Below are 12,940 nucleotides of genomic sequence, written 5' to 3'. Positions count from 1 at the left end.
TTTAGTGTAGGAATACCATACTTCTTTCAAATCTAATGTCTGACTTAATAAAAGATGGTTGGATTCTGATTTCTGCCTCTGTATTTAATCTTTTTTGGATATTATAAGACATATACCTGCTAGAAAACTATAGTGTAGACTAGTGAGAGAATGAGGGGAGAACAGATAATGTGTTTATCATTTTAGTATTATTGAAATAGTGTTGGGGCCGGAGCTGTGGCATAGTAGGCTAAGCCTCCACCTGTGGCGCTGGAATCCCATATGAGTGCTGGTTTATGTTCCAGCTGCTCCTCTTCTGATCCAGCTCTCTGCTGTGGCCTGGGAAAGCAGTGAAAGATGGCCCAAATGTTTGGGCTCCTGCAGCCACATGGGAGACCCAGAAGAAGCTCCTGGCTCCTGGCTTCGGATGGCTCAGCTCCGGCCATTGAGGCCCTCTGGGGAGTGAACTAGCGGATAGAAGGCTTTCTCTCTCTCTCTCTCTCTCTCTCTCTCTCTCTCTGTGTGTGTGTGTGTGTGTGTGTCTGCCTCTGCCTCTCTCTGTAAACTCTCTCTCTCAGATAAATAAACAAAATCTTTTTAAAAAAAGGAGGAGGAGGAGGAGGAAGAAGAAGAAGAAGAAGAAGAAGAAGAAGAAGAAGAAGAAGCAGTGTTAGCCTCCCCGGTCCCTTGAAACTGTATCAAAAACACACCCTTCCCCCAGGAATCTTCAGGCTGTATTTTCAGAATCAGAACATGGGATCCTGGAACTGAGTTAGGTATCTAAAATGCTGCCTTCGATGGTATTATTTTTGACTTTAAACAATTCACACATCTCACTTCAACAATTTATTCTTTTCGAAAAGAAATGAGGCCAAAATGGAGAGAGGAAGGATGAACTTGATTTCTGGTAAGTCAAGCCATCTACAATCCACATATAGAAACACGATTCCAGCTTTTCCAAAATTGGAAGAGAAAATAAAGACTATAGAGCCCCAGATACCCTTAGATCTGAAAGAGAATTGGGGTTCTGACTGGGAAAGAAAAATCAGACCCAGCAGCTGGCAGCTAGGAGTTGGCCAGGCACTCACAGCTACGGTATGTGTTTCCTACTAAAACAATTTCACACCACACCAACTACTAAACAAGGCTGTTCTGTGACTATGATTGACAGATTAAAAAAAAAAAAAAAAAAAAAAAAACCAAGGCCACTCTATAATCATGTCAGAGCCCAGACCGGGGGGCGGGAGACAATGCGAACCTTAATATGATGGTGCCTCCCTCCCCCCAACTCCTGCTAAACCGAGAAACTTGCTTCTTTACCAAGCACAACGTCAGCCTACTCTGTTCCTCCCACTTCCTAATAAAAAGTATTGAAATATTGATGGAAGACTTGTTCCCCCTTCCTGAGAGCATTCATCCAGAGCAAACCCCTTGCTTCCGTGAGTCTGACTCCAAGTCACACACGAATTCCTCCCACATCCAGTCACTGAGAGGTCCCCTGGTATGGGGGACCCTCTCCAGAGTGCGCAGACCAAGCACTGGAACCAATACTGGCAGATCCACCTGGACGGCCTGCGCTGAGCGTGGGCTGCTGGCTTCAGCGTGACCAAGGCAGTCAGAGCCTCATGGTCAGCTTCCCAGTGCTCACCTCCCCCGAGACTTAGCTTCCCAGATACAGCAAAACTCTTAGCAACTGAAGCCAAAAGGAACTTCCCTCAGGTTTCCAAGAACCAAAAACAAAACAAAGAGCATGTTCAGGATTTATCTGATAATGTTTCAGTAATCACATATTCACAGAAAGGAACAGGTGCTTCATTGTATGTTCCACACACAATGCCATCTTCCTTCCCCCATCTTTAATGCAAATAATAATTGGTTAAGTTTTGTTCGTTTTCTAAAGAAACCCATAAAGGGGCTTGGGAAATTCTGTTTTAGCTCCCACTGGGTCACAAACAATGAACCTTTTAGAAACCCCTGTTTCTACAGATGGAAAGAGCACATGGTGTGCTTGTCCAGTGGCTTTGCGTCTCGGGTTCTGAGCTCCTGCCACCCGAGAGCCCAAAGCCTCAGGTTACAGGAAAATGAAAAATCCCAACAGCATTTTAATGACGAGGATGGAGAGAAGGGAGATTGTCTCAACGTTTTCCTCGGAGTTGAGCCCGGTGTGAGCTGACCCATTTGTCCTTTCCCAAGTCACTTTGGAGGTCTCCTAATGATGCCTGGTAATCAGGGAGGGAGTCTGGGCAGCAGGGGGCAGGTAGACAAGGAACAGGGGTCTGGGGCCAGGAGTAAGAGACCAGAGAACAGGCTGGAAGGAGACTGTCAGGGGACACCTGATGATTTCTATCATAGCATTCTGTAGTTTTGGAGAACAGAGTTGCTTTCTAAATCTCTGATTCGTCAGCTCTTCAGTCTCTTCCTTCCCTACGCCCACTCTGTGCCTCTGAAAGGTCACCCCTAGGCAGTTTCCCAATACACTGATGGCTTCCCAAATTTCGGCTGCTGTGCAATAGCTTGGGTTCTAAATAGTTTTGCTTTTCTTACCAAGCCCTTCTCCTTTTCAGTTGGCTCCCTCGGGTGCAAGTAAAAGCCTCTCTTACCGCCAACGTCCTTTGGGAACACAAAGCCTGGGCCAAAAGTCTAACTGAAGAAAACCAGTGACAGAAGTGAGATGAAGCAGAGGAAACATTATAAGTGGCATTTTGAGAAAGTTAAGTCTAACAGGGAGCTAAAATCAGGCCAGACAAGCCAAGAACCAACTGGTTTGATTTAAGCTGCGAATTCTATTTCAGTCTGCTTGCTGAGAGAAGAGAGTATACAATGAAAGAATGCAGTTTAGGAGAGGAAGATACACTCAGAAGCAGAATTTGACAACAAACACATCTGCTTTACAAGCCAGGCTCAGCTCAGATGTGCCAGGAAGCTGGCTGTGTCCAGGAAGCTAGCTGTGTCCAGGATCAACCTGCTTTCTGGAGACTTCCATGTACTTGGAGAAGGCAAAAGCTATCCAGAGTCATATGGGAACAAATCTCACATAGAATGAAGTGAAATGCTTTAATTTTACTTCAAATTCATAGATAAGACCTAAGACTTCCAATGTGTGTCTCACCTGGGTTGGATTGTGCTGGGAGGGAAGGGGGTTCATTCTCTGGGTGCCTGGGGCATCACAGGAAGATGTTATAAGAGAGCAAAGGAGAAGCACTGGAAGTGAGGGTCCATCTCATTGCTTCTGGAAGAGACTGCAGAAGGAAGAGCCCTTCAATGAGTGTTTGAAGGCAACATGGGAGTTTGTCATGCAGGAAATAGGATGTCCTGAGAGGGTGAAGACAAGTAGCATGACCTAGAGGTTCTGGGTTGAGGGAACCGCATGCATTACATAAATTCTTCCTAGTAGGTGGGTAGGTGAGGGTAGAATGGGGCAGGTAGGGTAGCAGAGCAGAGAGAAAGGTGAGAGAAGGGAGTAGGTGTCTACTAGAGCATGCTCCTCACCAAATCAAACCAGACCAACAGCACTTTCTTAACCCAATTAAGGTGCTTGAACTTGGTGCTGGGCTCTCTAGGGACACACGGTGGAATTTTTAAGCAAAAAGGCAACATGATCACATTTGTATTGGGGAAAAAAAATCATTCTTCTGGCAGTTGGATGGTCAACTGGAGCAAATGTCTTTTGTCTTAATCACAATCCCAATTACACAGCAAATAAAAAGGCTAGGAGGGATTTTTTTTTTTTCACAAATAGAATAAAGTATGGACATCTTTGATGTCTAAAAAGCTCATGTAGACAGGTAAGAAACAGCACCAACACCAGTCTTGAAAACAATGGGGAACTGACCTCAAAAGCTCTTTCTAGAAAGTACTGAATAGCTAATTAACACATGAAAAATGACCAAATAAAGGCATAATAAAATAATTATTTGATCAATTTCACCCCTCCCACTAGAAACAATGTGACTTGGGTGGCTGAGAAGGAAGTGATACACTCCAGGAAGGGACTCTGCCAGGGCTCATACCCTTTGATTCCCACGCTCACTTCTGGAATTTTATCAGACAGCTTATCAGGAAGTCATCCAAGGTGTGAAGAAAGACTTATATAAGATGCACATTATTTATTCCACAGCAATGTGAGGTGAGGACAGCCCACAATAACCTATTATATATTGATGAGCAAATAAAAGAGAGGACCTGGAAGGCTCCGAACATAAATGATGAGATGGACAGGTCAATTACTCTGATTTGGTCAGTGTATGCTGTCTACATGTGTTGAAATACCACATTATCCCCGTAAATATGTATACTGGTCATCTGTTTATCCAATTTTTTAAATTAAGAATTACATTGTTCATAGCAAAAATGAAACCTGAGATGTCCTACAATACTGGCAATCATGTGACTATTTTTTGAATTATGCAAAACCCCATATTGATTGTTTTTATGATGTACATAAGCACAAAATAAATCTAGAAGGAAATACGCTGAATTGTGAATTGAGACTATCACTAGTTGGTAGATGAAAGTTGATTTCCACTTTATAGAACTATTAAAATATTTTCCCATAACTATAAGAGGTTTGGTCCAAAATAAGGAATAGTAGGCCTCATGAGTTGCTTTGAGGGAGATGGCTTTTGGGCTGTAACTGGACCTCACCTCCTGAGCTGGCCCATTCACTGGCAACCTTCAGGGATAGCCCCCAGGGCAGTTGTGCCAAAGAACCACAGCTTCAGGGGGACTTGATAAAGAAGAGGCTGCCTAGGCCCCTCCCTACCCTTTCATTTTTCAACTCACAGAAATAATAACAGGTTGGGATTAGCACTGTGGCACAGTAGGTTAATCCCTTGCCTGTGGCGCTGGCTTCCCATATGAGCCGTGGTTCGAGTTCTGGCTGCTCCACCTCCAATCCAGCTCCCTGCTAATGTGCCTGGGAAAGCAATGGAAGATGTCCAAGTGCTTGGGCCACTGCACCCATGTGGGAGACCCAGAAGAAGCTCCTGGGTCCTGACTGGCCCAGCTCCAGCTGTTGCAGCAATTTGGGGAGTGAACCAGCTGATGGAAAACTTTTCTTTCTGTCTCTCTCTATAACTCTGCCTCTCAAATAAATAAATAAATCTTTAAAAAGAAAAAAAGAGAAATAATAACAGATTAACAATTTACCTTCTTCTGAGTCCCTATTATGTACTAAGCCCCTTTCCTGCTTAATCTCATTTAATATTCCCAACACCTCTTTAAGGAAGGTATTATAAATATTATTCCACTTTAAAGATTAAAAAAGAAACGGAGTTGGCACTGTGGCATAGCGGGTTAAGCCATTGCCAGCACTGGCATCCTCTATGGACACTGGTTTGAGTCCCGATTGCTCCACTTCCAGTACAGCTCCCTGCTAATGCACCTGGGAAAGCAGCAGAAGATGGCCCAAGTGCTTGGGCCCCTGTACCCACATGGGAGATCTGGAAGAAGCTCCTGGCTTTGGTCTGGCCCAGTAGTAGCCTTTAGGGTCATTTGGGGAGTGAACCAGAGGATGGAAATCTCTCTGTCTCTCTGTGTAACTCTGCCTTTCAAATAAAAATAAGTAAATCTTAAAAAAAAAAAAGATAAAAAGATAGAAGAACTGAGGCTTAGAGAGATGAATTAACCGCCTGCAGGCCTCATAGTCCATTTGAGAATTTCTGTCAATCCCCACCCCACCCCCTTTTCCTCTCAATCCTTTTTATTTAGTCCAGCTTCCAGATCCATTTCCATCTCTCTGGAAAATGTTTCTTCTTCTTTTTTTTTTTTTTTCCAAAGTAAATGCACCGGGCCACCTTGGGGGCAGGCCTTCCTGAGAGCACTTCCCCTTCCTTCTCTTGCCAGCTTTTAACTTTTGCCCAGAGGCACTAAGCAGTTTCGCACTTGGAAGCAGTGGTTCCTGAAGCCTTTTCCTCCAAGATCATCCAGGTCAGTGAGTGCCCCTGGGAGGGTGGGCAGCCAGCAGAGCACAGTTCTAGCCCCCAACTCCTTCCTCCTGTACCCTAGGCCCCCTTATTGTTCTTCAGCTACCCCCCATCTCCTCCCATCTTTCTCTCTTTTCATTTTCTCCGTCCTCATTTTCGTCTCCATGCCTTCATCTTTATTATCCTTGCTAAAGGCAAATGCCAAATTATTGTATTTGGAAGGAAGCTTTTTAGCAGAGTGAATTCCAAGATTTGTTTATTTAAATGCAACCCACTAATTGGTACAACACCCCTCTTCTCCGACTTCTCCTTTGGGTTTTCAGGGTCTGGTTCATTGTCTGATCCCTGCTTGTCTAAACGTAGGGAAGTGCTCAGGTGCTGACGGTAGTATGATGGAAAATCCCCACTTGGGAGAAGGTAAAGAGCTGCAGATGCAAATGGCCAGAGCCCTCCAGGTCGGAAGGAACTGTAGGGAGATGCAGGCAGAGCAGGCGGTCTGCAGAACCCCCAGCCACCGCCTGTGCATGCCTGTCTGAGGCTGAAGCTCCTCAGGGACTCACTCCTGTGTGTTGCTGTCCCAGAAAGGAGGGAGATGGCCGTTTCCCCAAGCGCCCTCCCCAGGTGTCTGCTCACCCTCATCCTCCTGCAGCTGCCCACCCTGGATTCAGGTAAGTCTCCCCCATAAGGGATCCTGCCTAGTTCTCCCTAGTGACCCCCTCCGGCATCCACATGGCATCCCCCCAGGCTGTCAAAGGAGTGGGAGACAGGATGGGATGGGAACCAGGGCTGTGTCAGCCTCCAGCTCTCACCCGCACGCACGTCCTGTCTGACTGCACGGGTTCTGTTGTTGTTTGCTTTCATTGTTTTGGGCAGCCCCCTTTGAAGTCCTCAGACCCCCGGAGCCCATCCTAGCTGTCGTGGGAGGAGACGCTGAGCTGCCCTGTCACCTGCCAGTGAACGCGAGCGCCGAGCGCACGGAGCTGCGGTGGTTCCGACACACCTTCTCGCCGGCCGTGCTGGTGCTCCTGGCGGGGCACGAGCAGGAGGATGAACAGATGCCCGAGTACCGCGGGAGGGCCTCCCTGGTGCCGGGGGCGCTCGCCGATGGGCGCGCAGCCTTGCGGATCCGTGCCATCAGGGCCTCCGACGACGGCGAGTACAGGTGCATCTTCAGGAAGGACAGCAGCTACCAGGAGGCCGCCGTGAGCCTGAAGGTGGCCGGTAAGTGGACAGAGGGCTTCGGCCTTCCCCGGGACCCAAGCTGTATGTCCTGTGGCTTCGTCACTTTGAGAACTACCAGATCCATTCCCCAATCCCTTTTGGGTCGGAGAGGTTGGCCGGCCTTCCTTAGAGCAGCGGGCAGGGGGTGAGGGCGCCGCACAGGCCTTTGCTGTAAGGGTTTCCTGCAGCGATCTCCATCTCCCGGCACTACTAGCCTGGGAAAACAGTTACATAATCCTAAGATGTGGCTGTGCGATGTTCTTTTACAGCAGTAACCTTGTCTTCTTGATCAGGTCCTAGAGACGAATAGTTAGGATGTGTCGGTTTCCACCAGCACTAAAGGCTGCAGCAAGCATGCAACGAACTGAAGCTCCTTTAGGGCTCAGTCTCTAAGGGCTGATTTCCTAAGATCATGGAGCTAATATTCTCGATCTGCCCAGAAAAGATTTTTTTTTTAATTTCTTTTTTTGTTTCAAGCCAAAATTCAGACTGAAATGATAAAGAAAATGGTTAGTGCTCAGGAAGAAAAATGGGCACTGAGCCCTGCCGTTCCCACTTAAGATCAAGCAGATCTCCTGGCTGCCTTTCCTACTGTAAGACTGGGAAAGCATTTATCCAGGAAGGTTTAGTAATTAGATTAAAAAAAAATGGTAAGAGCAGTATATGAGAAACTACGTTTTCACTGGAAAAGCACTGTATACTTATACTATTTCTATGACTTAGACCGATCTCAAATGCATAATATACAAGTGTACTCCTTATATATATTCAAATAAAGACAGTTTGAAAAACACTTGCCAATGCTATGAGCAGTTATACACATGGGAGAAAATAATATTGGGCCATTGTAAATGGAGATGAAATGAGTGTCATCTCTCTCCTACGCAGTCTAGACATTGTCTTAGGGGAAAAAAAAAAGGAAAACCACTTGCATGATATTTGGGGTCTCCACGTCATAACAAAGTGCCCCCTGTGCAGCATCATATAGAACTCATGTTTCATTTCTATGAAAGATACCATAAAGGTATAAAAACCTAGAGATTTGATAGCATAAAACGGTTGTTGCCTTTTGTAAGTGACAGATGCCTTTTATAAATGACAGATGCCTTTGAGATCTGATGAAAGTGGCAGCCCTTTTTATGAAAAGAATATTCATTCTCACATATACAAACCTAGAACATGGATTTGAACCATGGCTTTAGACATGTTTAAGAACTCTGACACATGGCCCGGGAGTGCTGCAGTGGAGGATGGCCCAAGTCCTTGGGCCCTGCACCCGCATGGGAGACCAGGAGAAGCACCTAGCTCCTGGCTTCGGATCAGCGAGATGCACTGGCCGCAGCGGCCATTGGAGGGTGAACCAACGGCAAAGGAAGACCTTTCTCTCTGTCTCTCTCTCTCTCACTATCCACTCTGCCTGTCAAAAAAAAAAAAAAAAAAAAAAGAACTCTGACACTCGGTGTTTTTCTAAAGTTGAACAGACAGGAAAGGAAGCACTATGTTGCTCTGTGTTAGGGCATGATGATATAAAGGAAGGTGAGGTTGAAACCAATAAGAAAATTCCTGAATCAGCATCACAGTTCAAGGGAACTTAAATTGTGGACTACAATCTCAGGGGAAACAACCTCCACCTCCCCATCTCCTCAGTGATACTCCCTCTCTGTTCATCTTCAAATATCCAATTCTAGTTCTCCTTCTCCTCCAAAGCCTTTTCATAATACTTCCGGCCACTGAGCTCTCTCCCAGTTCTGGAGCCCTAGCCTCAACTAATAACTCCCAGTTCTGGAGCCCTAGCTTCGACTACTAGTCTACCCATAAGCCACTGGTCTTCCTGTTCCAGCTAGCTAAACAGTCATCCCATGCCTGCCTATCACATTTCTGCCTAAATTTCAAAGGAAGGTATGCCTCTCTGCTAAGGTAGATGAAATTCCTTGTACTGATGCCTCATTTCCTTGAGTGACAAATTATGGACTTGAGTCGCTCCCACTCCCAGTCTACTTGACCCCTCTCTCAAACTCTGTAGCCCTATGGTTTTAAGACTCCCAGAAGGGCATCCACTAAAATATTAAGGCCAGCTTCTCTTCCTACAGCTCTGGGCTCTGATCCGCACATCCATATGGAAGTTCAAGAGAATGGAGAGATCCGACTGGAGTGCAACTCAGTAGGATGGTACCCAGAGCCGCAGGTGCAGTGGAGAACTTCCTGGGGAGAGAAGCTTGCATCCGTGTCTGAGTCCAGGAGTGCTGATGAAGAAGGCCTGTTCACTGTGGCTACTTCAGTGGTCATCAGAGACACCTCCCTGGGGAACATGTCTTGCTGCATCCAGAACCCCCTGCTTGGCCAGGAGAAGGAAGCAGGGGTTTCGATACCAGGTCAGCAGGACCACTTCTGGTTCCTGTGCTCACAGCACTCACAGCTACACTACCTGGGACAGCTGTCCAGAGAAGACCTCATGGCAGAAACTGTCTACTTTTCCCTTCTCATCTCTTTGCTACAGACTTGAGGGAATCCTACCAACTTCTCCAAATAGATTCTGAAGGCATAAACTCTACCTGGATCTCATAGAAATTTCAGTTTTCCATTTTATTTTATTTTATTTTAAGATTTATTGTATTTATTTGAAAGGCAGAGTTAGAGAGAGAGAGAAGGAGAGACAGAAAGATCTAACTGCTGGTTCACTCCACAGATGGCTACAACGGCCGGTACTGGGCCAGGCCATAAGACAGGAGCCCGGGGATTCTTTCGGGTGTCCCACGTGGGTGCAGAGTTCCCAAGCACTTGGGCTATCCTCTGCTGCTTCCACAGATGCATTAGCAGGGAGCTGGATCAGATGTAGAGCGTTTGGGACTCAACCCAGCACCCATGTGGGATACCAGCACAGCAGGTGTTGGATTAACCTGCTACACCACAACACCAGACCATAGGTTTTCCATTTTAGGAGAATCAAAGATAGAGAAGCTTCACCCCTTGGTATATTCCTGGCCCAGAATCTTCTCTCCTTAAATAAACAAGAAGACTAAGTTCTTTATTTTAGTTTCACTACCTTCACTCCTATCCCCTTCCAATTCTCATCCCATGCTAGAGTGCGGTCTAGCTTTCCAGGGTCCTCAAGAACACAAATCCTCTTATTATTTCCCAGAAGCTACTTATGGCTCAGGCAGGAACCTTTCCTGATTATTCCACCAATGAATCCCATTCTGTTGCACACAGAAGTGACATTTCCTCTCCCTTATTTGCCCCCTGTTTCCTTTTAGCTCCCATTTTGCATTGATAAGGACAGATTTTTGCAGTGACATGAATCGGCCCATATTGCCTTTGTTTCACAGGGGGAGAGTTTCCCAAAGGGACTCTCCATTCCTCTTTCTCTGTCCACTCCTGCTCAAATTTTTCTGCTTACAGTGACACTGAGAGATGGCATGGGTGGACTTGCTCACACTTTCTCAACAATGTTCCTCTTGGGCATTCTGTTCTAGCTCCCTTCTTCCCAAGATTGCCTCCCTGGATTGTGGTTGTTGCTGTCATTCTGATAATCCTAGGACTTCTCACCATTGGGTCCATATTTTTCATCTGGAGACTATACAAGGAAAGAGCCAAAGAGAGGAAGCATGCATTCAGCTCTAAAGGTAAGTCACAGAATCCACAAGGCTACCTCTCAGGACTGCTTCAGAGGACAAGTGGGTCCTGGTCTTCCAGAATGGCTTCTGACAGGAAGATATTTGATTGCAGAACTCTGCAAGTCGGGCGGGATTATAAGGCCTCTGAAATCACAGATGACCAACATGAAGAACAGAGGCTTGGGCAGAGTCAAAACCAGTTCTGATTGAGAAATTAGACCTGAGGCCTACTTACAACCCACCCCCAGGCCCAACTCCCACCTCAAACTCCATTTCCAAGTAATGATCTTACTATTAAGGATATGATCCCAAGCCAGTAAGAACTTTCTGCATATTTCCTAGAAAATAGAACAAAACAATCCTTGTTTTCGATTTCTCGATAATGTTTTAATAATGAGGTGACCATGAAGTAAACAGTTTCGCCTTTGTTGTGTCTTCCACACCAGTTCTGTCCATTGAGTTATTTCTGTTTGTTTTCCAGAGAAACTCCTGGAGGAACTCAGTAAGTTCAGTCTTGTTATCTCATGCACAGGGTTTTCTCTGTCTTATTAGGTAATCCGTCAGTGACAACCTCTCTTTTTCATTGCAGAATGGAAAAAGGCCACATTGCACGCAGGTCAGTGGCTCTGAACTCTCATGGCCCAGAAATTCCGTCTACAGCACTTGAATATGAAAATAGCAGCAAGCTCTAGTGAGAAGAGAAAGGGGAGAGGCAGTGCACAGGGCCTCAACACTCTCCTGGAGACACAGAGAGGCCCCTTGCTGATGGCCCAGGGACAAACACCCTCTGACAGAGTCCCATTAGGGACAGTCAGCCATTACATCACATGTAGCTACCCAGGAGGGAGGGGCCCATGGGGATGGAAACCCCTGAGCAGCCCAGACAGCTCCTCCTACCTCTTCACCCGTGGTCAGCCCTGCTCTCCCTCTTTCTCTCTCTCCAGTTGATGTGACTCTGGACCCAGACACAGCCCACCCGCACCTTTTCCTGTATGAAGATTTAAAATCTGTTCGACTGGAAGATTCCCGTCAGAAACTGCCTGAGAAACCAGAGAGATTTGACTCTTGGCCCTGTGTGCTGGGCCGTGAGGCCTTGACCTTGGGCAGGCATTACTGGGAGGTGGAGGTGGGAGACAGGACTGACTGGGCCATTGGCGTGTGCAGGGAGAACGTGGTCAAGAAAGGATTTGACCCCATGACTCCCGAGAATGGCTTCTGGGCTGTGGAGCTCTATGGAAATGGCTACTGGGCCCTCACCCCGCTCCGGACCCCTCTCCCCTTGGCAGGACCCCCCCGCAGGGTTGGGATTTTCCTGGACTGTGATGCAGGAGACGTCTCCTTCTACAACATGGCCGATGGATCCCATATCTATTCTTTCTCCAACATCTCTTTCTCGTGCCCTCTCCGGCCCTTCTTTTGCCTGTGGTCCTGTGGGAAGAAGCCTCTGACCATCTGCCCAACTGCTGGCGGGCCTGAGGGGGTCACAGTAGCTGCAGATGCCCAGGGCCTCTCTAAGGACATCCCATTGTCCCCTATGGGGGAGGACGCTGCCTCTGGGAACACAGACACTCTCCATTCTAAATTAATCCCTACCCAACCCGGCCAAGGAATGTCCCAGTGCAACTAGCTCTCTTTGCTCTAACCTTCTCCTCCATCACCCTGGGGCTTCAGCTGCCAGTGCCAGCCAGCCTTTGTGCTTCCTGTTGGGCAGCAATTAACTTGTCTTGGAAAGGTTACGCTGCTGCTGCTGCTACAAAGAGTGGGGAGAAGGACCTTCCTAACCTGTTTCCGTACCGATTTTCAAGAGATGGAAGGGTGACTCTTACACTGCTCTTAGTATTTCCTTGTCCCGTAAGATTAGAAACTGCAGGGAAGGGCTTGAGGCAAACGCAAAGGATAGCTCTGGGATCAAAATGGGCATAGGCTGGCATGGAGTTGTGGCAGAAGTGTCTTGGTATCCAGATAGGGGCATGTGGAAGAATGGGTACCGAGAAGGATGATTCCAGGCTGAAATTCCTTATAGGAGCTTGAAAGGGACATCACAATGGAGGAAAGTGATGTGAACCCCTTGGCCTGCCCCTGGGGTTTTTTGGCCTATATCTTGAATTTTCTAAGACATGTCCTAGAAGACAGAGGAAGCTGGCCCTACTTCTACAGGAGCTGAGCCAGGGAGTAGAAGAGCTTCATGGGGTTGCACAGAAA

At 47.0% G+C, this 12,940-nt stretch overlaps 1 protein-coding gene across 1 annotated transcript; it reads left to right on the top strand.

Annotated features, from left to right (window-relative positions):
• Nucleotides 1-6,495: 6,495 nt before the first annotated feature.
• On the top strand, nucleotides 6,496-12,365 carry LOC133756420 (butyrophilin subfamily 1 member A1-like). Its single transcript, XM_062187114.1, has 7 exons — nucleotides 6,496-6,571; nucleotides 6,777-7,124; nucleotides 9,215-9,496; nucleotides 10,598-10,747; nucleotides 11,220-11,240; nucleotides 11,328-11,354; nucleotides 11,683-12,365. Exons 1-7 carry the CDS (start codon nucleotides 6,496-6,498, stop codon nucleotides 12,363-12,365), a joined length of 1,587 nt encoding a protein of 528 aa, XP_062043098.1.
• The last annotated feature ends 575 nt before the right edge of the window (nucleotides 12,366-12,940 follow it).

Source organism: Lepus europaeus, chromosome 3, assembly GCF_033115175.1.
Source record: "Lepus europaeus isolate LE1 chromosome 3, mLepTim1.pri, whole genome shotgun sequence".
Taxonomy (NCBI): Eukaryota; Metazoa; Chordata; class Mammalia; order Lagomorpha; family Leporidae; genus Lepus; species Lepus europaeus.
This window is presented reverse-complemented; position numbering and strand designations above follow the sequence as displayed.

Excerpts from the sequence above, each read along its gene's own strand:
- LOC133756420 (XM_062187114.1), top strand. The coding sequence starts at position 6,496 with ATGGCCGTTTCCCCAAGCGCCCTCCCCAGGTGTCTGCTCACCCTCATC. Across the intron at positions 6,572-6,776 it reads GCTGCCCACCCTGGATTCAG|CCCCCTTTGAAGTCCTCAGA; the intron begins GTAAGTCTCCCC and ends TGTTTTGGGCAG. Across the intron at positions 11,241-11,327 it reads GAAACTCCTGGAGGAACTCA|AATGGAAAAAGGCCACATTG; the intron begins GTAAGTTCAGTC and ends TTTTCATTGCAG.